Consider the following 27,705-nt stretch of genomic DNA (forward strand, 5'->3'; position numbering starts at 1 on the left):
CGCTGAATCCTGTGAACTGTACCCTTCACAGATCTACACTTCCCAGAACCCTTAAATAACTCAGTTCTCAGGGTTCTTTGAGCCAAGGGTGAAAATGTGCTTGAAATGTACTTTAAATATATGGCGCTGTACATAGGACGCAAGCTTACTTTTGGGATACCGGGAACGATCAGACTCCCTATTTGGGATCTGAGAAACAGAAGCATGTACGGTATTACTTCCTGTCTGTCTGTCTGTCTGTCTGTCTCTGTGTTAGTTATCCACCAGCTCCTTATCTATCTCCCGGGGCCTCCCGCCAGGTGCAAACTCGGCAGTCCCTTTCTTTTATGCCCCAGACAACAAAACAGAAAAGCCTGGTGGGTGTCAGGAACAAGGGCTTCTATGGGAGGGAGGCGGAGGGGGGGAGATAGGAGACGGGGCGGGTGTAACCGCATCCAGCCCCCCCCCCCGCACCCGCTTGCCAACGCCGGTGCCACGCTATAGTAAGATCAGCCCTGGCGGCACAGCCGGCGGCCAGCTTGCACGGTTGACACCTCTCCCTGTGATCTGCCTCTCTAGCTACTACCCCTACCCTTCCCACACTCCCGGACCCAATCCAGCCACAGCATTCCTTCCCCACCCATCCCACCCCGCATCCCCGGATAGCACGCAGGTGGCAGCGTCCCGGAAGAAGGGGACCCTGGAACTTTAAAACCCAAACGAACCCCGGAAGGTCCCAAGAAGACACCGAGGTACCTACCTCCCAGCCGGGCGTGAAGGGGGCCCGCCGGCTTCTGCAGGCTTCCACCGTTGGGGCTGGGTGGGAGACATTTGGGGCGCAGGGTCATTCTGCCTAAGATGGGTGGTGTGCCAGCAACTTTGCTTTCCTCCCCATTCAATCAGCCCCTTTCAGCAAGTTCCTAGATCTCATGAATTCCTTCCACCGACCGACTGGCAAATCCGCCCCCAATGCCCTGCCCTTCCTCAGTTTCTTTTTTCAACTTTTCTGTAAGTAGGTCCCATCACCTGATTTTCTTTATTTCCTTTCCTTTATTTCATCATCCCGTCCACTCACCGACACTAAGTGTTCCAGGATGACAACAGCCCCCTCCCTTCCCTACCGACCCCTCCATTCTCTCTATCCTCTCACTACAAACTGGTTACCTGGGTAAACTCCGCTTCTAATCTACACCTGGCTGGAATCTTTTCCCATCATGATCCGGGGTGGAATGGGAGCGGGGGGAAAAGAAAGAGGGGGGCTTGCTTTTCTTTCCCTCCCATCTTACTTTCTTCTCTCCCCCCTTTATTTATTTTAATCGTCTCTCTAGCCCCCATCCCCCCCCGCGAGTTACAGACGGCACTATTTGACGTCGAGGAAAACCGCGTCACTGCGGCGCAGGGATATTAGGAGCACCAATTGGGAGTTCAAATGTCAGCAAGTTCCCCCCCCCCGCTTTTTGGAAAAGGGAGGGGGAGGAGGAGGAGGTGGCGGTGGTGAGGCGGCTGGCGGGGTGGGTGTGTTCCTCCGCCGCCGTTTTTCCCTCCGCTTCTAAACGGAGCGTCTCCTGGCTCGGGACTCTTGCATGGCACTGTGAAGTGGAAGCGCTCCGGGGGAGAGCTTCTGCCCGCGATTGCATGCAGTGCCGGGGATCCCCCTGCTCCGGGGAGGGCCTCGCCGCCCCCTCCGGCCCGAGAAGGGCTCAGGAGGCGCCCCCTAGCCTACAGGTGACCCACCCTGCCTCTCTGCTGTCGGGGCGCGATGCTCTGACTGCCGATGGACGCCCGGCTTGTCTCGGCAGCGCTCGCCTCCTCTGCCCCGCGACGCAGCGGTCCTGATCCCGGCAAGAGCGGACACTAACCCCCTCCTCCCCCTCCTCCCGCTTCGCCTCTGCAGCCAGCCTTCGCCCCATGGACGTAGCGACGGCCCCCGAGTCGCTGGAAAGCTGTTTCAACCGGGGCTCCACTGACTGCTCCAAGATGCTGGACGGAATTAAAATGGAGGATCACCCGCTGCGATCGGGTCCCGCAACTTTAGGAGTCTTGCTAGGTGAGTCGACTTCACTTTCACCGCGCAATGTTCAACTCCCCTCCCCTAAAAAAAGGAAAAGCCCAGAACACTGATTTACCCGGGGAAAGTCCCGGGCCCCCGATCCTGAGTCTGCTGTACTCTTGCTTCAAATACAGTGCTTGGAAACAAACCGGTGCTGTCAGGACAGCAAGCGGTGAGGGCTTCCAGTGTAAACACGGAGTGCTGTAAGTAGTTTTCAGGCCGATCCTAGAAAAGGCATCGATTTGCCTTTAAGGGACTGAAGGGGTCTTTTCTTTATTTAATGCCCTGTGTGGGATTGTGACACGATCTGGCTTGATTAAAAAAATGCTACTATTATTAATAATGATTTTAAATATATAGCCACTTTTCTTTGACAATCTGAGGCTAGGATTTAGATTTCCCCGCCTTGATATATTTATTTTATTCGCGGAGGGGTCGCTAGGTCTACATAATGTGGCTGTAATGTTTTTTTAAAAGACTCGCATTTGTTACAAAGGAATATATAAATAAATCTCAAGTTGCAAAACTTTGAACCGAAGATGCCGCCGGCCAACTTCAAGAAGTGGGGGGGGGGGGAGGCGCTACTTTTAAGATGCCTTTGCCAATCTTCCGACTGAATAATCCTTTTGAGATTGAAAGATACACGCATCTGAAGCTTTGTGTTCATGCACGTCGGAATGGGGATTTGCCACAACCCAAAGGAAGTCCCTGATCTAATTTAGCTTTGTTGCTTCACTAAAACACAGGCACACAGAAGATTAATTTACACTCTTACTTCCCCATCCCCGAAATATTAACCCGTAGGACAAAAATCTCTTCCCTACACCTTTTAACAATGTTCCAGAACATATTCGATTTTACTTGAGTCATCTTGGAAAATGAAGCAACAGCATTTAACCCTCTGTTTCAGTTTATTTTTTATGTCTCTTGTTTCTCTTTGAAATATAATGTTCTCTTGCATTTTGAAGCAAGTTTTATTGGACTGTCCCTGCTGGGACTTGCAGAGTATGGAACTGAGGCTTCAAAAAGAAAAGGGAGAAACCTCTAAATGGGGCGGGGGTCCCCTCGTATCTCCTGTCTGCATAACACTCCTGTTTACTTAATTACACCCCCCTCCCGCCGCCACTTTTTGTAGTTTGTTGTTGATCTGTGTACTGAAGGCACTCCTTTAGCTTGCAACCCCAGTGACCTGGGAGTAAGCCCCATTTAATTCAGTAGGACTTCCTTCCGAGTAGGTCAGGTAAGGATTGCAGTCTGAGCCGACGAAAGTTTGATGCCCTAATCAATCAATTATCCTTTAAGGTCCTCCAAGGATCTCTGTTTCTGCTTTTCTAATCCCAATAATAACTAGTAGCAAAACAAATGTCTATAAATTTAGCAAAAGAAGAAAGGATCCAAGCAGCATGTTGGATTATTCTCAATTTAAATTTCCTAACAGTTGGCCGGATAATACTTTTGATTGAGTCCCCCACCCCACCCCCAATCCGCCGCTCTTGCTAATCCTGGGGCCAGGATTTGACACCCCCCCCCTACGCATACACACTTGAATCATCATCATCACCACCACCACCATCATCATTATTTTAATGACACACACACAAAGAGTATTAATATTAGGTAATATTAGTACATATAAACTCTGCTTTTAATACCAAAGCAAGCTGATGAATTATGCCATTCTAGGACTGTGGGAATCTGTTGCAAGGACACAGGCACGTGCTTTCGCTTTTACAGTAATCCAAACAAGCCCTGCATTCGTGAACAAGTCAGTTGTATATTAAAACGTGTGTGTAAATATAATCACTACCGTCGTTCCCAGTTTCGAACGCAATCCTGTACACCTCGCTCCGCATTGCACAAGCCAGCCCAGCGTGAAAAACAGAATGATTAAAAATAGAATTCGGATCCGCGCTGCACTATAGAAAGCGAAGGGTTCGTGTTAAACTCAGTGGCGCTTACTTCCGAGTAATCAGATGCTCGCCTCTCACTGTGCCACTCCTTTCCCCTCAAACACCCTCTTGCAGCAACAACGAGCCACCCAAATAGCAAATAAAATTTGGCCACGTAAACGCCATACGTGTGAAGCACGCTAGGAACTGTAGCTCGGTGAGGGGTAAACTACAGTTCCCATCATTATTTTAATGTGGGGCGGGGCGGGGCGGTTTGGAATGTGATTTAAATTTGTTTTAAAACAGTGAGAAACAATGTCTTGGCAACCCAAACTAAGTGAATAAAAATTTTAAAAGCAACACTTTTAATAGCAATCTTTGCTCTTGTCTGAGACTCTTGCTCTTGTGAACGTGACTGTGATTGTGTAACGATATTGACATGGTCCTTTGTGAAAGCTGCACCATCCATTGGGGCCCCTTTCTCCCCCCGCCCCCCCACTCATGCGAACCGTAAGTTGTTAAAGGGTACTGGGAATTTGTAACTCTGTGAAAGGGAAACTACAGTTTCCATTGTATTCTTGGTGTGTGTGAATATGTTTTCAATATGTACTGTATTCTTTTCTTCTTCCAAAATTCACTCCATCTTTCACATTTTCTCTCTCTTTTTGCTACTTCGTCTCCCCACCCCTTCCTTCCCTTCCTCTTCAGGGTCAGACTGTCAGCACCAGGCCGTCTGCGAAGGGTGCCAGCGGCCCATCTCGGACCGCTTCCTGATGCGCGTCAACGAATCCTCTTGGCACGAAGAGTGTCTCCAGTGCGCCGTGTGTCAACAAGCGCTGACCACCAGCTGCTACTTTCGGGACCGCAAGCTTTATTGCAAGCAAGACTACCAACAGTAAGTGGGCGCAGCCACCGCCCAAATTAGGCTCGTCCTTTTGCACGTCGGAACAGTATGTGCACGACCATGCAAAGCAACGTGTTTTCCGATCTAAGCAAGCATCTTTAAAAATTCAATCCCGATACAATCTTGTTTATGCTAGTATTTATTTGTTAGTATTTATTTATTTATTTATTTATTTGGGGCGGGAGTGCCATTCTCAGTTTTGGGGTGCACCTAATTAAACCTGGCTTTGGAAGATAGTGTCAAGCAATCAAAGCTAAAGCTCATTCTCCCCACACTCTCCGCGCGCGTCCCACTTTTCTTTAGAACCTTTGTCGCACCATTAGTAGAAGTTCTACCCTTGAGTCAGAGGGATGTCTGTGGGGTTTTTTTTTGGGGGGGGGGGGGTTGATACCAGGAACGCGAGGCGCCGGCTCTTGCTCTCTTCAGTGCACGAGTTTCTTTCTATAACTTTCAGCTAAGTCTGTGGCCGATCAGACTTAGTTTGGGATCTGAATCCAAGGTTGCGGAGACGTCCCTACCATCGGTTCCCATTTGAGGTCCGAAATCGGTTTGACTTCGAAGTGAACCATTTTTTATAATAAAGATGAATTTCTCTTCCCACTTTGTGTAACAACCTTCCTTTCTAACGGGTCCCACTATGCTCAGCTGAGACACATTCCCAAATTTACAACGTCTATCCATGGAAATCTCCCCCCTCCCCCCTTTAAAGATTTAGTCATTTTAACGGAGTCTTGGATTGGTCTGGATTCCACCTTCCCTTTCATTGAACAATTAACAAATTTAAATTACTGCAACCGAATTTGATTTTGCGCCACACTTTTCTTGGGAGTAAATCCATCTGAATTCTACCCCACTGACTCTAGAGTGGGTCGCCCCCCTCGTTATTTCTTTATAACGACATTTGCAAAGGAAATAACCCCTAATTTTTCCACACAAACACCTATTTTGCTTTTTACTTCTTGATTTTAATTTTCCTGCGGCCTCTTTTGAAGATGCAGAAACGTTGAATGGCTACTTGTTTGCCTTGCAGAATGGAATAATATTTGTTTTCCGATTACCTACTTTATTAAAAAATAAAAAAATGCATATAAACAACACTCGCTTAAAAAAAAAATTCCAGTGGTGGGAAATTTTATACCAGCAATTAAAAACCAAACGATGTTTGCAAAGTACCTTCCTTAGATAATATTGCTGATTTGATGATTGGGGGTTGGGATTCAGAATTTAAATTTTGCGTGCATGTATTCAATTACTGTAAGATTAGCTAAACTACTTTGGTGAGAACTTGGTGGAAGGAGATATTGTAAAATACTGAAAGTGGGAGAGAAAATTTAGCAAAACATTTCTAACAAATCCTGATTTTGTGGTTGGGAGTAATATAAAGATTGGAAGTATTATTTTTCCCATTTGTGAGTGGGGAGGTAGATAATTATATATAATGATTATCTGCTAAGAGATCGTGCAATATAGTATGATATCGAAATACAGAGGAAGTTTGTGCCTATGTGTTTGTATGTACATATGTGTGTATATATGTGTGCGCGTGCGTGCGCGCATAGGCGCCAACTCTAAGGGGCCCAGACCCCTTCGCCCCCCCAATATTTAGGAGCGCCGGGCCCCCCAATATTTTATTCAAGTTGGCGCCACCGTATATGTTTCTGTGTGCATATTGTATTTATATAGACATCGTGTCACAAATCAGATTAAGTGATATTTAGGCTGTCCTTTTACATACATTTACCTCAGAAGCAGCCCCAGCTGCACACGCTGCATTTACTTCCGAGTAAACTGAGTTGCCGGTTATTCCATAGGGCATTTCAGACAGGGAGCTGTTGGAGGCTGGATATAATGGGGCAAAGGCGGCGAGCGTGTCTTTGGGTGTGGAGAAGTTTTCTTAGTTTCAAGATCGGAGGATAAGTGAAGAGATACTGAAAGACAGGGAGTGTCATTTTTCCTACCCCCCCTTTTATAAGAGGTGAACACACAATATACCCCTCTGAGGTAGATGAGAGAACAAAGGCATAGGCGATTGACCCACTAGATTTCTTAATAAAACGACCCCCATATTTTATTGAATTTTACTGATTTTACAATACTGCATTTATTTTATTAGTTTTTTAAAGCCCCATCATGTTACATAGGGCTGCAAATCTAAGTCTGCAATCCTATCTACGTTTATCTGAGAGCAAGTCCCATTGAAACAGTTGCACTTACTTTTGAGTAAGCAGGAGTAGGCTCGCTCTCATTACCTGGTAAAGGGGTCTTAACTTGAAAATAAACTGGCCAACGTCGGGTCCGCATCATAATCCGGATTCAAAATTCAAACGCTTTGAAGCGCCAGCATCATTTGATTCGCCCAGATCAGTTCTGCCGGGCCGGAGCATAGCTGCCAAGTTTTCCCTTTTCTCGCGAGGAAGCCTATTCAGCACAAGGGAATTTCCCTTAAAAAAAGGGAGAACTTGGCAGCTATGGGCCGGAGCCCGAAGGCGATCGTGGACTGCGAGTCGGAACATTTCGGCTTAAATCCAGTTCAGACTTCATTCATTGAATTTTCAGATATATGTTTCCCAACCCTTCGGGTGAAGCAGAGGCGAGTCCTGCTGACTTCGGTTAAAATAAAATTAGAATCAAAACGGACTCGGAGCAAACTTTGGGCTTTGTAAACAGCGCGGTTGAAACCAGCGCGAGTTTTGCTTGAGAGTGAGACGAGTAGGGAATGAAAGGGAAGCGGGTGGTTCCGCTGGGGGAACCAGCCCTGCTGCCTCGGAGCACCTCCGGGCAAGACAAGCCGCTACAAGGGCCGGCCCCGGCTTCATAGCTCCTTCCTCCCAGCTGCTGTCGTAGGCCCTGCTTTAGAGAGCGGCAGCAACGGCGGGTCTCCAGAGCCAAGAAATCCTCCAGCACAGAGGAGGCTCTAATGTCTAATCCGCTCTCCTTCCCCCTTCTTTTTTCTCCTCCTGAGTTGCCTCCAACTAAGTCCTACTCAGAGAAGACTCTTTGGGGTGAATGGGGCTAAGCTAATCATGCCCATCCATTTCAATTGCTCTATTCTGAGTAAGGCTACGCGCGCATCATTTTCTTTTCACTGGCCTTTCGCTTTCATTCTCATTCAACGTTTTCTATCCCCTGACTTTTTGTTTCCCCCAGGGTGTGTGCGCGTGGCAGGTAACCCTGTTCCCGGTAGGGGGGCGTCCTGGGCTGCGTAGACACCATGCACTTAAAGCACACTCCCCTAACACCAAGAATCATGGGAGCCATAGTTCACCCTTCACAGAGCTATAGTTTCCAGCACCCTTTAAAACTACAGTTCCCAGGATTATTGGACGCGGAGTCTACTCGGAAGTGAGCCTCAATGGGGCTCCTTCCCAGACAGGTAAGTCGTGTTAGACTTGCAGCCTTTTGAATGCGTTTGGTCTGTCCACGAAAGCGCACGTGCCAAAATTAAACCAGGTAGTCGAAGGCACAACCAAGTTGTTTTCTCATTATTTTCCATTTTTTTGGAGAAGTAAAGTAAAATAAACACTCGCTTCACAGAAAAGAGAGGCTAAGCCATGAGTGCTACTCTCAACAGGCGGGGTGACTGTGGTTATTAGCTCCGGAGAGAAGTCACCATTCTCCCCCTACGGCCAACTCCGCAGGTCACCCTCTCGGGCGGGTGTCTCTTCGAAGCAACCCAGGAGGAGTACTTCGAGGAAACGGCCTTCTCGTTTTGTTTTGTTTTTCCCAGCACAGGCGAGTACTCTGGACGCTAAGCGTCTGCCGGAGCGTCCGTTGGCTGTCTGATCGCTTCTTTCTCCGACGAGGCCAAAGGGCCGGTTGCCTTCCGAGGGGGCTCTCTGGCACTGCCCGTGAGCGCGCAGACACGCTCGCCCGGGAATTTGGGCTGCGAAAAGGCTTAGCTGCACAGTGACGAAGGAAAACGGATAATACCGAGAAGCAGGGACCTCAAGTAACCCAAGCCCAGCCATAAGGTCTTGAGACAGGCTCGGAAAGAGAAGCAGTCTATTTTCTCTTGACGCGCCCGTCATTATGGTTGGGCCGGAAAAGGAAAATACCGGCGGACTCAGGGCGCAACGGCTGGCGCTTCTCTTCTGAGCCCCACTAAGTTCTGAGCCCCGCTGACCTCCCTGCCAGCGAGGTCCGGGCTGCGAGTCTGGAGCACCTCGTTCACAATAAACGGCGTCCATAGAGTTCTCCCGTTTCTGCTAGGCCTCGCTTGGAGAGCTGGCGGTGAAGGCCGCGACTCCTTTCTGCTTTAGGAGAATGAGGGGACGGGATGGCTAAGATTTTGGAGCCGAAGGTTGGGAAGTCGGTGGGGAAGAGTGACAGCACCTCCAGGAAGAGCCACGTTTAGGGGTGAAGCCATAATCTGTTTGCTCCCCCTATTGAAATGGACTCTTCCTCTTAAGGTAGCCTTAAGTGCATAGCGATACATTTAAAGGATGCCCCTGAATATTGAGAATTGTAGTTTGAGGGTACTGGGAATTGTAACACTGAAGTGTAAACGTTGATCTGTATGCAGCTTTTCACCTTAAAAGAAAAGTGAGTAAAGGAGGTGCTCAGAGAAAGGAATATCACATTTAACTCAGCCAAATGGACTTACATTAACCTAGGTCTGCACTTCATAAAACTAGAAGTAATTTCGTCCATCTTTACATAAAGCACACACACACACACACACACAATTGTATAACACAGGAGAGAATCTTAACACCTTTCCTGAAACTGCTGGGGGTTAAAACCACGAGATCAAGAGGCAACCAGTGTGACTGTGAGACAAGAACTTGCTTTTGAAAATCCATGGAAGGTGGTGATAGAAGCATGCCAAACTATTGCATTTTGGACTTGAGGGATAAGGTCCTAGTCCTCATGGCGGTGAGGACAAAAATCTTCTGAACTGTCTGAAAAATATGGCTTTAAAGACTAGGATATCTTCAGTCTTGGTGTTTCAAGCCCCACTCCCCAATCCCAGGGTCATGGCAAAGTATCCCATATTGTAGTCTACTGGTTTTACAGGTGAGTAAATAAGAGAGAGACCAAGAGAGGAAATTAGATGGGTTCGGTCTTGAAACACAGACCCTCTGAGCAGACAGATAAAGGGTAGTTGTGAAACCTGTTAAAATACTTGAGATATCATTTCAGGAGTGCAGTTTCAGCTTCTGAGTACCTGTACAGGCAATTAAGAGAGAGAGAGAGAGTGTGTGTGTGAAACCAACAAGGTACAAATACCCCCTTTATGTTCCACCCACAGTTACATGGCCAAAACAGTTGTATATTTTTCAGAATGTATGTTGTGATCCTTTTCATGGCATAAGAACTTTATTGCTACTAGGACACAGCAGACCTGTCTTTGTCTGCTTGCCAGTCTGTTTCTCTGTCCGTCTATCATCTACCTGTGCAAAGCTGACACTTTTAAGACTCCTTACTTAGAGTGAAGACGACTTCCTTATTTTAAAGTAATTATAGATGAATTGGGTGGAGTGGTTGATGCTTCTGAGATTACATTTCTTGTGACTTGAAGTGTGTGAGTTGGGAGGGGGAGAGAGAGAGACTCCTTTTATTTACCAATTCTCTCTGCAAGTTAAGGCTCTAAATTCAACTACAAATACTCAGAAAGAGCTGGGTGCTGTGACTCTTCCAGAAGCAAAGCAAATAGTTATACCTAAAAAGTCATTGTGACTATGTGTGGTCAATGGCTAGCTCTTGTTAAATCATCGTCCTCTTAGTTGTTGTTTTTTGCTTTCGTCCTCTTCAGTTTGTAATCTCCTTGGGGCAGAGATCTTGTTGTTCTGTCAAGTGCCCTGTACTAGGATGAAGCCTTAAAGCTCATAATATGAGCAATTGTCTTTCTTGGACATCTCACATCATTCGTTCCATGCACAATCTGTATGTCAGGGCATAGGTTGGTTTTGGAGTTTTGTTTTTGTTTTTTGCCTTGGAGCTGATTTTCTCCCCCCCCCCGCCCCCGCCCCCTGTTTTCTTTCTCTTTCTCTCTCTTCCACTTCACGCTTGTCACTAAAATTTAGGACCCTCTTTGTGCCCAGAGTGGGGTAGAACATGGTCCCTTCAATCGTCGCGACATAATAGGACTCCACAAGTAGTCTAGGAGCTGACAAAAGGCGACATCTCTTGTTGTACATCACCTTTTGTCTAACGTTCAGAAGGTTCCCCAAAAGATCCTGAAGTGAAGCTTGGTTGGGTGGGGGGAGAAAAGCTATGTGCATTTCATAGCAACAGCCCCAAAATCCCTCACCATGGAAACTGTGTAGTAATCTGTTAATGAGACATGCGATGTATAAATATTGCCAGAGTTGTATGGTTGGAGATTAATGTCCTTTTATTTCAGAGTGACACCCCAAATGTGTTATTTCAGATGGGTGCTTCTGTCCTGGACCTGTAAGCTAAAGAAAGTTTACACAGCATTGAAGTCCAGGTCTTAAGTGACATTTCCTTTAGCCTTATTGATTTGAATGGAAACCTGTTCTGAGTGTCTTAAGATATCTGACAGAATGCCTCAATTGTAAACAGAGAAGACACTTGGTGTGTCAGTAATATATTTCCCACCCCTACCCCACCCCTGACCAAACCCTTTTGGTTTCAGGTCCATGGCAGAATAATTATTTGTAGATTTCCACAATCATTGTTCATATTTTTACTCCCATTTGAATAACAGTCACACTTTAGGAATAATGAAAGGTTCAAGATGTACCAGTATCATTCTTATTTTGCTCTCCAAAAGGATTTTTTAAAATTTTTGTATGGGGGAAAAGGTGGAATATGATTAATTAACATTCTAAAAAAATAAGCATAGAATTATTAGATTATGAAGTTGCTAGGAAAAAAACCCAGAGAAGTCAAAACTGGAACAAAAGCTTAGATTTCCTTGGGGAAAATATCCCAAATGGGAGCTGTACGTGTCAATCTACTAAATAATGGGACTTTTAAAGTGATTAATTTGGTGTGGGTGTGTGAATTTTAACTGGTGAGGCTTGAGTTAAATGTACAGTTGTTTTGTAGGTTTTTGGTCCAGTGTGTTACTGCAAGTGGGGTTGAATATGAGGCTGGCTTCTCTTTACAACAATGTGGTTGGATTGCTTTGCGAATTGGCACAAGCTTCCTTGCAAAAAGGCATACCATACTGAAGTGACAGTGGTGTGAATTTATTTACATCCAGTGTATTTCCACATTAGCTATAGGCTGTAAGAGGAACAAAGGGCATAACATATAAATTATCAAATAACAAAATTCATATTGGACAGATGCATACAATGGTCAGAAAGGAGACCAACTTTTAAAATTTGTGATGAATCCACTGGAATTTGATTAACAGCCCTACCCTAATAGGAGTGTATGTGTGTGCGTATTAGTATTTACCATTTTTAGACATTTACTATAATTATTTATAGTCTCACAAGAATGAAAATGATTACAGATGAGCAATGCAGTCCTATGTGGTTATTCAGTAGTTAAGTCCTAATGCGTCCAACAGGACATCTGTTTATGATTGCTAAATTTCTGAACATTTGAAAAGACACAAATGAGTTTTGATAATTACCTGTATGTGGCTAATATGCGCTGGTGTGTGAGAGTATACGGAGATTTTCAGCGTTGCAATATTTTTGCAGTTGCATACTTTCTTAATTCCTTACTTGCATTTTTATTATCAGAGGTTACTTTACATTATCAGTGGGTTGTTTAATTGTAATGTTAATATAATATGTTTTCATTAGTTTATTCTTGATATGACTGTTTACATTTTGTCATGATCTTTTAACTGCTGGTGGGTTGTGTAAAACTTACTGATGTTATGAGTAACCATGTGTGTAAAATAATGTAACCTATATATAAAGTACACAACTCCATTCACCCTGGAGAGGAGCAACAACAACAACAACAACAACAACAACCTGAGGTCTCTTCAGATATTCTCAAAGCTTTTCCAATTGGATAAGGTTGCAATGGCAGGGAGGCAGCAGAGGTGGTTGGGGGGCGGGGAGAGTTTGGTGCAATGCTATGCAAGGCCGGGCAGGAATAAAAAGATATCAACATGATGGCCTTTTGTTAGATCACAGCACCTCGTTTGACATGACAAGGTAGCCCGCTGAGCCTGCTTCTGCAGACCGACAGCAGAAAATACAAGCAGGAGGAGGAAGAGGGAATGAAGGAGAGGGGGTGGGGGTGAAAAGACACAGTAAATCAATTTGTTCTCCTTTCCTCTGAAAAGTTCTTTGAATGAAAAGGGGAAAAAACCCGAAAAATGTGCAATTAAACATATTTTTTAAAGGAAAACCTACCAGCGCCCCAGTACTAGGGTTTATTTCCCAACTTACGTCATTAGGAAAAACAAGAAGGTGTTAGACTTTAAAATGCTGTTGTGTTTTCCAATCCCCATACAATCACATTGATCTGGTTTGTAAAAATGGAAGTTCCATAGAGGCTGGGCTCCATTTAAGAACAAGTGGTGAGCTTTCTATCTGCTGTAATGAAGAACAATTTAAGCCTATGGGACAATGAGAGTGTATGCCTTCCCCAGGACCCTATTAAGCTGAGGGAGTTGTACCTCTCATTTTCACCATCTTGAATGTTCATGCATGGGCCTTGCTGTCTTGCACTTGCTTATTCAGAAGTAAGGTGTGTGTGTGTGTTTGTGTGTGTGTGTGTGTGTGTGTGTGTGTGTGTGTGTGTATTCTCCTGCAGTCTATTGTCTGGAGTAATCAGAAAGAGTCAGTGGGTGGATCGTGGCACGCTTCAGCTAGTTGATATATGAGCACAATTTTTACAAAAGTGCCTTTTGCAGTTAAGATGGTGTCAAGTAATGGTACAGTCAGGAGCTGGTGTGAGCTGTAGTCCAAAACATCTGGAGGGCACCAGGTTGGGGAAGGCAGATGAAGAGATAAGCTTGTCATCACATCACAGCTATGGCTGTGGTCGATCAATCAGCTAAAGCTGTAGTTGATTAAGATGGCCACTCTTAAGCAGCAAAGACAAATTTCCAACAAAACCAAAGGCGGCACTTGCTTCCATGTACAGTGTGTTTAGGACTGGCGTATGATACTGCTGTTCTGCACTCCTTATGCAGAAATAGGTTCTGCAGAAACCAGTAGGATTCATGACCTAGTTTTATAATCACTGCATAAGAGCTGGAGGTAGAGTTCCAGCTTTCATGTACCGTAATCTACCTTTTAACAGTGTTCCTTAATTAGGCCAAAGAATGCATTTGCATCACACCTTAACTTAGAGCATGTTCCGTTGAAATTGACAAGCTGAAATTCTATGTTCATCTGCTTAAGATCAGGCAGGATCTGTAATTACCTTGAATCCCACATGGAAAAAGCTCACGGCTCAAACGTAGGGGAAATTTATATGTTTTATAAACAATTGTTCAGTAGCTTTTTTCTGTTTTTAATAATAAGAAAAATAATATAACCCTTTTTCTTGTTGGCTGGGTGATAAAGCAACCTTATAGTATATATTTATTTGAATGTATAGGCTGCCAACTCAGTGCACACTTGCTAGGAAGGAAGGAAGGAAGCACCACTGAATTTAATGTGGTGATGGTAAACACACTTAGGATCTCACTGTAAATAAACTGGAATTTAGCCAGCATACTAATCCTTGAATTCACAAACTTTTCTGCCAGAATAACCTCCCCCGCACCTAGATAATTTTAAGAGAGGCAAGAGATTCTTACATTTTCTTCCTTCCTAAAAAAAAAAAAAGCGGGTGGTAGTACAAAACGAAACCTCCTTGAATGGGCTCCTTTTTGAAATAATGAAGCCAGTTATTGGGAGCTGTTTGGAATGCTGGCGAATGGAATGCAGGTGGCGAGATCAAAGGTGTATGAAAAACACAATTTATCACCCGAATTTCACTCCCACATCTGTGAGATTCTCAGATAGTATCAATCCCAGATCAAGGGCTTGTGCGCACTGTGCAGGAGGCTGCGAGTGAAGGTAGGGTGCTCTGTTCTGGGTGTGGGATGGATTGTGCTTGCCAAAGTATGTCTTCTCAAAGTGATGGTCATTGCACACTGGATCAGGGCTGCAGTATTTCATCCCTTGGATTTTGAACCCAAAACACTAGGGTTGACTCTTCAAAGAAACTGCAGGCAACACTGACATGACATTAGAGGACATTAGACATTAGGCTTCTCTGTTTTCCATTTTTTCAATCTTAAATTCAGTTCTCCACATTTCCACATCAGCGTGTGAATTTTTAAAAAAGTCCTCGTGAAAATTCATTAGCGTTTTGTTATGAATTTCTCCTGATGCACACACGTCTCTATGCAATTTTACCTAATGCACACATATATTTTTTTGCAAAGTGGTTTCTCAACATAGTATGAATTTCTGTATGTTATTTTCCCAAATCTGATTTTTTTTTTTAAAAAAACCCCCCCACACACCTTGCCCTTGTACACAATACCTGGCTGGAGAACTGTGTTGCAAAATTCAGAGCAGTGCAAATCTTGAAGGCTGGCTGCATTTTGGGTTTTGTATCATTTCAGAAAGTGCAAATTAGGTTTGCAAACTGAATTGAATCCTCCCCCCTCATCCCCAAGTGGAATTAGATTCACTTGAAGGCCAAGCAGGAGTGACTTTACTAACACCTACCTCCAGGGTCTAGCTAGTGGCTATCCTGTATCTATTGGCAAAATGAACTTCCTTGAGTATTGATGCTTGAAAAACTGTGTCCCACCTGCCAGTTAGGCAAAACTCTAAACCTTGCTTACTGCTTTGTGGCATAGGTCTCATAAACACCACAATCCTAACCCCACTTATTTGAGAGTAAGCCCCATTGAATTCAGTACGACTTACTTCTGAGTAGGCATGGTTTGGATTGCCTACCCCCACTTAATGTACAAATAATGGATCAGCTTGTCATTTTTCACATACCGGTTAAGACTTACATTTTTTTTTTAAAAAAAAAATCCTCCAAGATTGAAAATTCTTCCAAGATCCAAACAACTATTCATTGTTTAAAGGCTTTAACAGCTGAGGTTTTTTTCTTATATAAAAAAGCAGCAGCAGCAGCAGCAAAAAGCTCATCTGATCTCATTTATATTTGCTTGGAAGTACCTTTGCTCAATTATGCATTTTTCTTTTTTAAAAACTGCTTATGTTGAAGTAAATATATAATTATCAAAAGAACCGTTATTGAATTGCCTCTATTGAGCAAATAAACAGACTGTGAGAATATCCAGTCTATAAACCAAATTAAGGGATACAGCCAGTGCAAATCCTCCTCAGAATAGACCCATTGGAATGAATGGACATGCCTAACTTAGGTTCATTACTTTCAAGTGGGTCTAAATATACATTTGTTGGATATAACCTAAAGCCTTTAATTCTTTTTTGTATCTGAAGCATAAGAACATAAGAAGAACCTGGCTGCTGGATGAGGCCAGTGGCCCATCTAGTCATAACTGCCAAGTACCCTGTTTTCCCCGGGAAACCCCCCGTTTTTACTTACCCTTTCCCGGTGGTCCCCCGTATCACTTTGTCTCCCGTTTTTCTCCGTTATTTTCTCCTGCTGGCGGCCATTTTCTTTCTTTCTTTCTTTCTTTCTTTCTTTCTTTCTTTCTTTCTTTCTTTCTTTCTTTCTTTCTTTCTTTCTTTCTTTCTGACGTTGACGCAACTTCCGGTGTCACAGGGCTGCCGGTCCCGGATTCTGCAGTCCGGGACTTGGAAGGTAAGCATCTAGTCCAGCATCCTGTTCTCACAGTGGCTAACCAGATGCCTGTGGGAAACCCGTCAGCAGGAGCCGAGCTCAAGAGCACGGTCCCTATCTGAATAGCTCAGGCAGTAGAACACGAGGCTCTTAATCTCAGGATCGTGGGTTTAAGCCCCATGTTGGGCAGAGGATTCCTGCATTGCAGGGGGTAGGACTAGATGATCCTTGTGGGCCCTTCCAGCTCTATGATTCTATGATTCTATTACTGTGGCTTCCAGCAACTGGTATTCAGAAGCTCTGCTTTCTCTGACCTTGGAGACATGAGGAGAAATGAACAGGCTTTTTTAGACATTTAGTTACTCTGCCCGTCTCACTAATAAACCAGTTAAGCCAGCCTCTTTGGAATTGTTGCTATTTACTATTCTTGCCAATTCTATGTGCCCCCATTTTAAATCTTATACTTCCAATCAAGGATATTTCAGATCCTAGTGTTTCTTTGCTCTACCAAAATATGGTGTATGGGTTGGGCTGATGGTCTGAGAGAGGACTCATTCAAAGCCTTTTTTGTTCATGGGAGCCTGCTGAGCAAGAGAAGTGGGAACAGACATGAAGAAGAGAAGCTTAAGAGGGGATATGGTTCCCATCTTCAAACGTCTGAAGGGTCTGTTGCCCAAAAGATGGAGCAGCCTGTTTTGAGGGTGGGTCAAGAACAGGTGGGGGGAACCTGCAATTAGGGCAAATGTATCATTTTCAGTTTTTCTCCTTTTCTCATTCCATACCAAGTCTTAAATTTAGTTCTCCACATTTTCACACCAGTCTGCAATTCTTTTTTTCTTTTAAAAAGGCCTTGGTGAAAATTAATCTGCATCTTTGTGCAAAATTCTCCTGTTATATACATGTTCACGTGCAATTCACCTAACAATTTTTTTTGTGGCAAAGCAATATCCCCTAAAATGATGCATGATATTTTCATGAACATTATGCAATTTTCTGCACACTTTTTACCCCAGTAGATGCATTCTTTTACACAGAGAAAAACACCTTGCAAAATTTGGAGGCGACAGGTTTTGAAGGATGGCCGTGTTTCGGTTCATGTATTGTTTTTTTTTAAAAGCACTACTTGTGCAATTTTCCCTTTAAATGCAAACAAAATGGAATTCCTCCCTCCCACTTCCCTACTTATAAAGAAGCAGGTTTTGCTTAAACATTCAGAGAATCTTCCTAATGAAGATAATAATAAAAAATAAAGCAGAAAGCTGTTTGACAGTGGTGTAGCCTAGAGAAAGGGTGTGTTGCCTGGGGAGACTTCTGAGAGCCAGTTAGGTCTAGAGGACTGCATTAAGCCTTGGGCTTGAGGTTCTCCAGCTCTGCTGTAATGGGTATACTGTATGTGCCTATCATTGAGGCCATTTTAGACACTGCAGTTAAATTGTCTTAAAGGAAGGAGCACTTTAGATGGTACCGTGTATCCCTTTGCTGATTCCAATATATTGTAAAACTAACCTGGTTTGTGTGCCCTCTTGCTTATTCAGCTGAATGGGGCCAAAATATGTGACTCTCTCTCTCTCTCTCTCTCTCTCTCTCTCTCTCTCTCTCTCTCTCTCTCTCTCTCTCTCTGTGTGTGTGTGTGTGTGTGTGTGTGCCCCAAGCACTGAAAATATTGTGGTGCGCCCCCCACCCCCAAATGTAATTCAAAATAAAGACAATTCTAAACTGTAAAATAAAAGTTTTAAAATAAAGCATAACACAGATTTGTTGCAACACCTGACAGGATCCGATTCCCTTACATTATTTTGAATTACGTTAATAGGGCACCCCCCTCATTTAGGAGGGGGATGAAGAATAAAAAAAAGATACCAGGAAAATGGGAGAAGAGTAGAATGTAAGAAAGTCTAACAAAGTCCAGATTCTTCCCATGGTAACTAATTGGATGCTTTTTCGTTTTAATATCAAATATCAAATTCTTTCCAAAAAGAAAAGTTCTTATTCCCTCCTCCCCCCCCCGCCCTCCAATGCCACTGCTTGGCTGGTATTCTTAAGAACATGTTTAGTCAGCTCGGTAATCCAGCGTGGTCTGGATCCCTGTCGGTGACCAAGACCTAATCCCACTTACGCAGGAGTAAACCCGACTGAATTCAACAGAACTTACTTCTCGGAGCCTAAAGCACCCAGTTCCTTAACATTAGCTTAATGGTTAGGCTGTTCCTTCCTCTCTGCTCCATCAAGCCCTTTTCTGTTTCTCTTGGAGCGACTGAAATGTTCTGGGTTACATAAACATTGCAACTCTCTTTCTCTCCCCCCCCCTCCCCCTTGTCTCTCTCTTCTGTTTGGTAACGTTATGTCGTTTTGTAACTCCAACTTGGAGAATCTTAAAAGAGAAGTTTGCATTAAACTAAGGCGTTGCCTTTTGTGCGCAGCAAGGCTTGGGTCTCACAAGGCAGGCAGAAATCAAGGTAGCAGCAGAGTTCCTCTAGCAAGGAAGGTTCCTTCTAAAAACCTATTCCTGTTTAAGGTGTAAAAGGGATCGGCCTCCAAATCCTAGAGAACGAGAACAAGGCACCTTGTTGGCGTTTAGCACTGGAATCATTGAATTCAGCTGTTGCTGTGTGAAAATTTGCCATATTTCTTGGGGAAATAATGTTTATACATTTTATTTTATTTTGCCTGGGCTGTTGGGTGAATAATGTTGCATCCAAGCAAGTCCTACTATGTTATGTTCATTGTTTTGGATGGGTCTACTCTTGAGCTGAACTAGCATTGGATGCAACCCACTCTGTCTGGGTTGCTTTCTGCAATTCTTTTCTTATTTGTAAAGCCTGATCTGACACACATAACTTCCTCTCATGCATTCTCACATCCATGAGTTTATCTAATCTCCTTTTAAAGGAGATTAATTCTGGGCAATTCTGGGCTGCATCAATAGGAGTATAGCATCTAGATCAAGGGAAGTAATAGTACCACTGTATTCTGCTCTGGTCAGACCTCACCTGGAGTACTGTGTCCAGTTCTGGGCACCACAGCTCAAGAAGGATACTGAGAAGCTGGAACGTGTCCAGAGGAGGGCAACCAAAATGGTCAAAGGCCTGGAAATGATGCCTTATGAGGAATGGCTTAGGGAGCTGGGTATGTTTAGCCTGGAGAAGAGAAGGTTAAGGGGTGATATGATAGCCATGTTCAAATATATAAAAGGGTGTCATATAGAGGAGGGAGAACGGTTGTTTTCTGCTGCTTCAGAGAAGCGGACACAGAGCAATGGATTCAAACTACAAGAAAGAAGATTCCACCTAACTTTCTGACAGTAAGAGCTGTTCGGCAGTGGAATTTGCTGCTAAGGAGTGTGGTGGAGTCTCCTTCTTTGGAGGTCTTTAAGCAGAGGCTTGACAGCCATATGTCAATAATGCTTTGATGGTGTTTCCTGCTTGGCAGGGGGTTGGACTGGATGGCCCTTGTGGTCTCTTCCAACTCTATGATTCTATGAAACTAGGATGGTGACCATCACTACCTCCTGTGGGAGCGAGTGCCGTAGTTTAACCATGTGCTGAATTCCCCCCCCCCCGATTCTCTAACTTTGGTTTTCATCACTGTTGCTCAGTTTATGGGGACTTCTTCTCTCCATCCTGGATGTAGCTGCCACTCTATTCAGCTTATGGAACTTCTATTATTTCAAACAGGGAGAAAGGACTGAAATCACACTTTCATCTGTTGCTGTTGGATTAATGGAGGAAAGAGAGTTGGTAGAGGGTGAGGAGAGAATAATGTGTGTTTTCAGGAGGCTTTCTGCAGGATGTTAAGTGGGTCTTGCTTACTGCGGCATCAGTCTGCTGGTGACCATGTTACTTGCCTGTGTATGATAGGTGTCATTTGAGGCCAAAAATAACACCTATCTGCTCCTTGGAGGCCTATAGAATTCTCTCCCTCTTTGCTTTAAATGTTTATTTGTTAACATTAGACCTTTTAAAAGCCTAGCCTTGACCTGAAGTCTCCAGAAGGACCCACCTTTCTCTCTCTCCTACCCCCCCAACCTCCGTCACCCCTGCCAGCAGATAAAAGTCTGACCAAGTTTGTGCAATTTTCCTAGTAAGGTGTAATTGACAGGGCAATGAAGGCTTGGCTGTTTGGCTTGAACTGCATGGGATTTAGCTGTTTATAAGGACTTTGTGCTTGGCATTGACCTTCCTTAATATATTTCAAGCTGGAACTGACAGCACTTCCTAATGGGTCTTGCTTAAGTTTCCTTACTCAAAATAATACTTTTAATTTATTTTGCCTTTATGTTCTCTCCTTCCAGTCACCCAATTTGAAAGCAGCTCCATTCTTAACAAAAACAAAACAAAACAAAACAAAAAGCATCAAACCTCAAAACGCATTAAATGTATTAAACTCCAAAGTGTGTGCGTGTGCGCGCGTGCATGCAAGCCTTAATACTTGTTCAAGCAAAGTTTAGTTTAGGGGCATCTCATCCATAACAACCTTGCAATTCAGCCTTCTCTGGTAGAATTAGTTTAGATGCAGATAATCAATCCTACCTTTGCGTATAAGTCTCTGTGAGTTACTTTGGGGATTTCCCTTGTTTTTCATTTCTTTATTGCTTCCCGGATTTGCTCTGTCCCGTTTCCCTGATTCCTGCTTTGAGTAGAACTCCTAAATTCAATTCTGGAACTTCCATAGTTCATTCTAGCTTTTCGTTTCCTTAGATCAGGGGTAGGAAATCTCCCTGCCTCATCCCAGAGGCATTATTTCCTTAGAGGCATCCTTCCAGGGACTACATGCTAGTGATGGGTGGGGCCAGAAGAGATAGTGGACGGGGATACATGAATGAACGAATGAAACTTCATTTGCGTCAGCCATTGGCCATAGCAACAAAAGAACATTGCAGTCTACACAGAACAAAATAAAAAGTTGATTATATAAAACACAGTTTAGAGTCCTTAATCAGCAGTCAAATAGTGGACCTTATTCTCATTGCCCCAGCTAAAAACCTTGCAACCTTTGCTGTCATCTGCTCCTCTTGATCGGCCAGGAGAAAAGACACTGTGGCAGTGGTTGGGCGGCCCGGAATAGACAATAAAAAAGGGGTGATAATGTCATTCCTCAGGTCTTTGTAAAGAGTACAAGCCGGGAGGGCATGCGCCACTGATTTGGTGTTGCCATCTCTGCAGTGAGGGCGGGGCTACATGCAAAACTTAGCAGGGCAATAGACTCTTAGCTTCATACAGCAAGCTACAGTCCAGCCACACAAAAGTCAAAGGTTTTTCCGATACATACCTTTCCCTATCCATTCCCCCAGGTGCCAACTCTGTTGTCTTTTAGGCACCTTTCCCAAAATGTCTACTAGAATACTGTCTACTCAGAAGGAAGCCCAGTTGAAACCAATGGGACTTTCAGATAAGTACATTGAATATTATGGTATTACTTTATACAGGGATGCTTTTTTTGGCCCGGGGGGGGGCGGCCGGGAGGCTCAAGTTTGAAGGAAGTAAATCCTAATGTGCAGCAGAACACATTTTAGAAAGAACCCCCTGGCCTCCCCAACTTGGATGGGTTTTAAAAGAGGATTAGACAAATTGATGTATGGTCAATCTACTGATGGCTACTAACCATGATGGCTTTGCTCCACCTCCACATCTGGAGGCAGTGATGCTTCTGTATACCAGTAGCTGGAAACCACAGGAGAGAATGTTCTTGTGTTCAGATCCTGCTTGTGGGTTTCCTGCAGTCCTCTGGATGGCCACTGTGACAACAGGATGCTAGCAAGGCTCTTATATTTACAGTTTTTTATATATGTCAGTCAATCACCCATTTCCACCACCCTTCTGAGTGATACCCCTCCCCACCCTATCTCTACATATAAGCATCTGGGGACTTCTATTTCAGTGTATCTGAAGAAGTGTGCATGCACACGAAAGCTCATACCTAAATAAAAAACTTAGTTGGTCTTTAAGGTGCTGCTGGAAGGTTTTTTTTTAAAAAAATTATATATGCTGTAAGCTGCCCAGAGTGGCTGGGGAAACTCAGCCAGATGGGTGGGGTATAAATAATAAAAATCATCATCATCAAGTTCTTAAAAAAAGGGAGGTTCTAACCAATGCTAGTCCAACTCAAAGTGGACATGTGAAATGGATGGATATGGCTATCTTAGGGTCATTAATTTGAGTGAGTCTACATTGAGTAGAATTTAGTTGGATGCAACCTGTTCAACAAGGACATTAGGAGTGTGTGTGTGGGGGGGGGGAACTGAAGTCACCCTCCACCCATGAGAGGCCATCCCAGGGTAACAGCACAAAGCCCAAAATGTCCCCCGTCCGCCCAACGACGAAGGGGTGGAGGTGATGCTGTCACCCCAAGCCTTCAAAACAGGCTTCCTATTCTGTGCCTTAACATGAATAAGGGGATTAGGATTGGCAAATTTCCGTTAGCTCACTCTACCGGACAAAAGATCCCAAGGTTTTAGTGTCACACTGCCTGATAAAAGTACAGGAGCTTGTCAATCAAAGGGGTCTGAAGCACTTGTGTCCATGACATAATCTTATTAGAAGATAAACCGGCAAAATCCCTTTCATGAGGAAAAGTTACATTTAATTGCGCCTACAGATTTTCCTCCTTCCTACCCCCTCTATTCTGCCCCCCCCCCGGGGGTGGGTGTGTTTGCACAGTTTGCAAATGATCAAGATTGCCACTGCCAAACTTTTTGAATGGCTAATGAAATGTTTTCTGATAACCAAGGAACTGTTGTTCATCATTGTCAGCCTCGAAACACTGATGATGAGTCAATGAAATCTGGAGCGTCTGTCTATAGGAAGTTGAGATTCTGGTGTAAATGCTTTTGTGCATCTGCTTATAAAAATGTTGAACAAGAGCTGTGTTTGGAGTTTTTTAGTTCTTCCGAAGGTCCATCAGATCCAGCCTCCAGCTTCCTGTAGTATCTAACAGGCTGTGGCCAAGAAACTGAAATGTAGGGAGCTGCTTTATGCTGAGTCAGACCATTGGTCCATCTAGCTGAGGATTTTCTGCACTGACTGGCAGTGGGTTTCCAGAGTTTCAGGCAGGGGGCATTACCAGCCCTAATTGGGGATGCCTACTTGCATTGAACCTGAGACCTTCTTCCTACAAAGCAGATGCTCCACCACTTACCGTAGCTATGGTCCCTTGTTATACTGTGATAACCATTGGGACTTCTATCTCATAATTGTCTGCACTGACTGGCAGCAGCTCACGGTTTCAGGCAGGGGTGTCTCTCAGCCCTACCTGGAGAGGCTGGGGTTTGAACCTCGGACCTCCTGCATGGAAATCAGATGCTCTACCAATGAGCAAAGAAATACTTTACCTGAAGGAATCATCTAGAACAGGCATGTCAAACCTGCGGCCCTCCAGATGTTTTGGCCTACAACTCCCATGATCCCTAGCTAGCAGGACCAGTGGTTGGGGAAGATGGGAATTGTAGTCCAAAACATCTGGAGGGCCGCAGGTTTGACATGCCTGATCTAGAACTAAAGTAAGATTACAGTCTTCATGGTTCTGGACAAAGCTTACCTGGAGATTGAACCTGGGACTTTCAGCATGCAAAATGGGTGCACTTTCATTAGGTTATGGATGCTCCCTGAATCCCTGAAACAAAATTCTTACCACACTGCCTATAAACTTCTCTCTGCTCTTTGTGTATGTGAGTGTCTAACCTGAAAAGCTTAAAAAATGCACCAACCTTTTTCCTTATGGGGAGATGCTCCTGCATAGGAATGGACAAATCTGTCAATTTTTATTTCTCTTTATTTCTCATTTTTCCAATCTTAGATTCAGTTGGCCACATTGTCGGCGAAAATTTGCAGTTGTTAAAAAATCCTGAAAACCCACCAGACATTTACCGGTAGTATAGATTTCTCCTAAAAACACACATTTTGTCTGTTGTTTCGAGTAACATGTACATTTTCGCAAACAAACACCCCTAATATAAAGCAAATTCACACAGTATCATCCCTAATAAATGTGTTTGCATGCACACTTTCCCCTGATTTTTGCTCACATTGTTTGGTCAGAGAACTGCATCATGAAATCAGGGAAGCACAGATTTCAAAGGATTGGCTGGGTTTTGTTTTTTCAGATTGGTTTGAGAATTGTGGATTATGTAGTTTCTTATTAAAACGTCCTACCCTTTTTCTTGATATCCATTCCACATGAACAGGCACTGATGCTGCTTCTCAAGATCTAAGTGCTAGGAAGAGGTATATACACACACACACATACACGCAGGTGAAACTCGGAAAATTAGAATATCATTGAAAAGTGCATTGATTTCAGTAATGCAACTTTTATTTTTATTTTGACAAATGTTTTCTTTTGGAAAATCCACAGTAATAAAACAAATAGTTAGAATAATACAAAAACAAACAAAAATAAACATCGCTATGACATTTCATTAATGACATTCCATTTATAATTGACCCACCTAACGACAAATAATTACACTTGCAACAAATCGAGGCCTGGCATATCTTGCTTTGCAAGTCATGCCTCTATCTCATCGATTGGTTTCACCTTTTAAGTTGCATTCCTGAAATCAAGGCACTTTTTGACGATATTCTAATTTCCCGAGTTTCACCTGTGTGTGTATGTATACCCCCCCCCCACCCCATATCTCTTCTTGGGTCCTGGGAGTCAGCAATGCATCATGGTGTCTTGTGTAAAAGTTTCACAGCCTTGACTTTTTCTTCAGAACGTTTTTTTTTCTTTTGTGGTTATCCCTAAGGTAACCCATTTCAACTGGTCCCCACCTTCTCCCACACACCCCACCCCTACTACAGTGCCTCCTTTACCCTGTCAACCGTTTGGAAGTCTGTTAGATCAACATAGGGCTTGCTGATCTTATTACTTTAACTGGGCTTGCAGATTTTCCCTTCTCCCCTTTCATTGTTTTCTCTTCAGCTAAAACGAATGCATGTACAGTGGGGGCTGGAAACTACCTCCCCTCCTTTTCTTTCTTTCCTGGCAGTCCCTGTTTTTGCCTCTGAATTCCCAGCTGCCGGGAATCACAAGCTGGAAGAGTGCTGTTCTGCTCACGTCCTGCTTATGGGTTTCCCTCTGGTGCAAATGGCCAGCCACTGTGAGGGCAGAATGCTGGACTAGATGGGCCAATGGCAGACCCCCCCAGGTGTCCCTATTTTCCAGGGACGTCCCTGATTTAGAGAAGCCATCCTGGTTTCTGATTTGATCCTTAGGACGTCCCTATTTTCACTGGAGAAATGTTGGACGGTATGGAGCTATCCGACCCCTGAGCTGTCTGAAGGCAATCCTGTATAGGGAAGTTAAAAAAAAAAAGTTTAATGATTAATTATGTTTTCATATATGTTGGAAGCTGCCCAGAGTGGCTGGGGCAACCCAGTAATATGAGTAAATAGTAAAAACTATCATTATGGAATGGGACGTCCCTATTTTCATCAGAGAAATGTTGGAGGGTAAGGCAGAAGTTTGATCCAGCAGGGGTCTCCTCACATTCTTCTGATGACTGAATGGGCCTGATACCTATTCTGTATACCCTGTTTCCCCCATTTTAAGACGTAGTCATAAAATAAGCCATAGCAGGATTTTTAAGCATTCAAGGAATATAAGCCATACCCTGTAAATAAGACATAGTGATAGGGGCAGCAGCAATGCTGGCCGTGGCAGGAGGAGGAGGAAAAAAAATAAGACATCCCCCGAAAATAAGCCATAGTGGGTTTTTTGAGGAAAAATAAATATAAGCCGGTGTCTTATTTTCGGAGAAACACGGGTAGTATCCATTATTCTACTAAGAGTAGACCCAGGGCCGTCTTAAGCATATCTGGCGCCCTGGCATCATGGTGCGAAGATCCCTCTGGCGCCCCCCGCCCCGTTTCTCAGCACCTGCTGCGTGGCTGCTGCAGGCGCAGCAGCATGGCACCCCACCTGGCGGCCCGGCGCCCTGGCGCCACCCAGCCTTGCCGTAGTGCCGGCCCTGAGTAGACCCACTGAGATTCACATATCTTTACTGTTAATGATCAATGACCAGTGTTAAGGAAACAGCACCACAGGCCCCTGAAACACATTATCTAAATGTGCACAACAGGCTAATCAATCAATCAATCAATCAATCAATCAAAATAGCATTGTGTGGAATAAAATGAGAACAAACTTTTAAAAAGAGGAAAATAACATGTCTGGGTTCTGGCAAGTTTTGGCCCCTCTTGGCCCCACTTAAGAGTGATGGATACATTTTGATTTGGGAGGAGTAAAGGACATAAAATGCATCTTATCATCTTGACAGATTTGATAAGAAAAGCTTGATAAAGGTTCTACACAAATATGGGGTGGGGTGGGGAGAATAGTAATATAGGAATACGTAGGTCACCAACTCAACCTCTTCAGAGTTTCAGAGGTACTTGCATTCATGGTAGGATTTTCGTTTTGTTTTGTTTTAAAAAATGTCTTCGCTCCACAAGTCCTGAGACTCGTTGAGATTAATGGACATGGCTACCTTGAATTTGTTAATTTCAGCGGGTCTACTTTGTGCAGAATATAGATGCAAGCCTCTTTTGGGGCAAGAGTAGAGTAAAAAAGAAGTGCGGCTATGGAATTCTAGTGGAATCTAACCTGCTGGGTTCCCTCCCCCTGCCTCACTGAAGGAGAATTCCCTGCCCTTGAAGAGGGAGAAATGAGCTAGAGGAATACTTTAGAGATCAGATTTCAGAGCCTCCCAGACTCTTCCCTGCACCCCCCCCCCCACCCAAAGTTGAAATGATTTGTGTTCAGGGGTCTGTGACCCACAGAGACATCAAACAGCCAGCCAGCGAAGCACTCAGAGTTCACAGGGACAGTAGATGGAGATGACCAAGCAAAAGACAATGCAGATGGTTCTAATCAGGAGGAGCCTGTGAAGAGGGACATGAGAAGGACCCTTCGGATGGCCCTGTTGATTTTGGAGTCCCAGCTAGGGAACAATTTGGAATGAGAGATTTCGATGTGGTACTGTATAGGCTTGGTGGGTGTAGAATAAAGGGGGATTTCTTACAATAGCATGACGCAGTGTGGAGCGTTCCTTTTCAGGATACTCCATTGCCTCCCACCTGCCTCACAGGGTTGTTGGCAGGATTGCAATGAGATAATCTGCATGAAGCCAGCTGAGTGCTTGGAAACGTTATACAAATGTAAAATACTGTTTTATGAAGGCAGCAGACAAATGGATTAACTGACTGCCACACTTT

At 44.2% G+C, this 27,705-nt stretch overlaps 1 protein-coding gene across 3 annotated transcripts in view; it reads left to right on the top strand.

Annotated features, from left to right (window-relative positions):
• The first annotated feature begins 1,376 nt into the window (after nt 1-1,376).
• The window catches only part of LMX1B (LIM homeobox transcription factor 1 beta), a 151,125-nt gene continuing 124,796 nt past the window's right edge, over nt 1,377-27,705 (top strand). For 2 of the 3 annotated variants that reach the window (XM_035113357.3, XM_035113358.3), the window contains exons 1-2: nt 1,377-2,026; nt 4,627-4,813. In XM_035113357.3, coding sequence (XP_034969248.1) covers nt 1,888-2,026; nt 4,627-4,813 — 326 coding nt within the window. In that variant the 5' untranslated portion in view covers nt 1,377-1,887. The remainder of the gene's footprint in view (nt 2,027-4,626; nt 4,814-27,705) is intronic. The other variant, XM_035113355.3, reaches the window with a different exon arrangement.

The sequence above is a fragment of the Zootoca vivipara genome, chromosome Z2, assembly GCF_965207765.1.
Source record: "Zootoca vivipara chromosome Z2, rZooViv2.hap1.1, whole genome shotgun sequence".
NCBI lineage: Eukaryota > Metazoa > Chordata > Lepidosauria > Squamata > Lacertidae > Zootoca > Zootoca vivipara.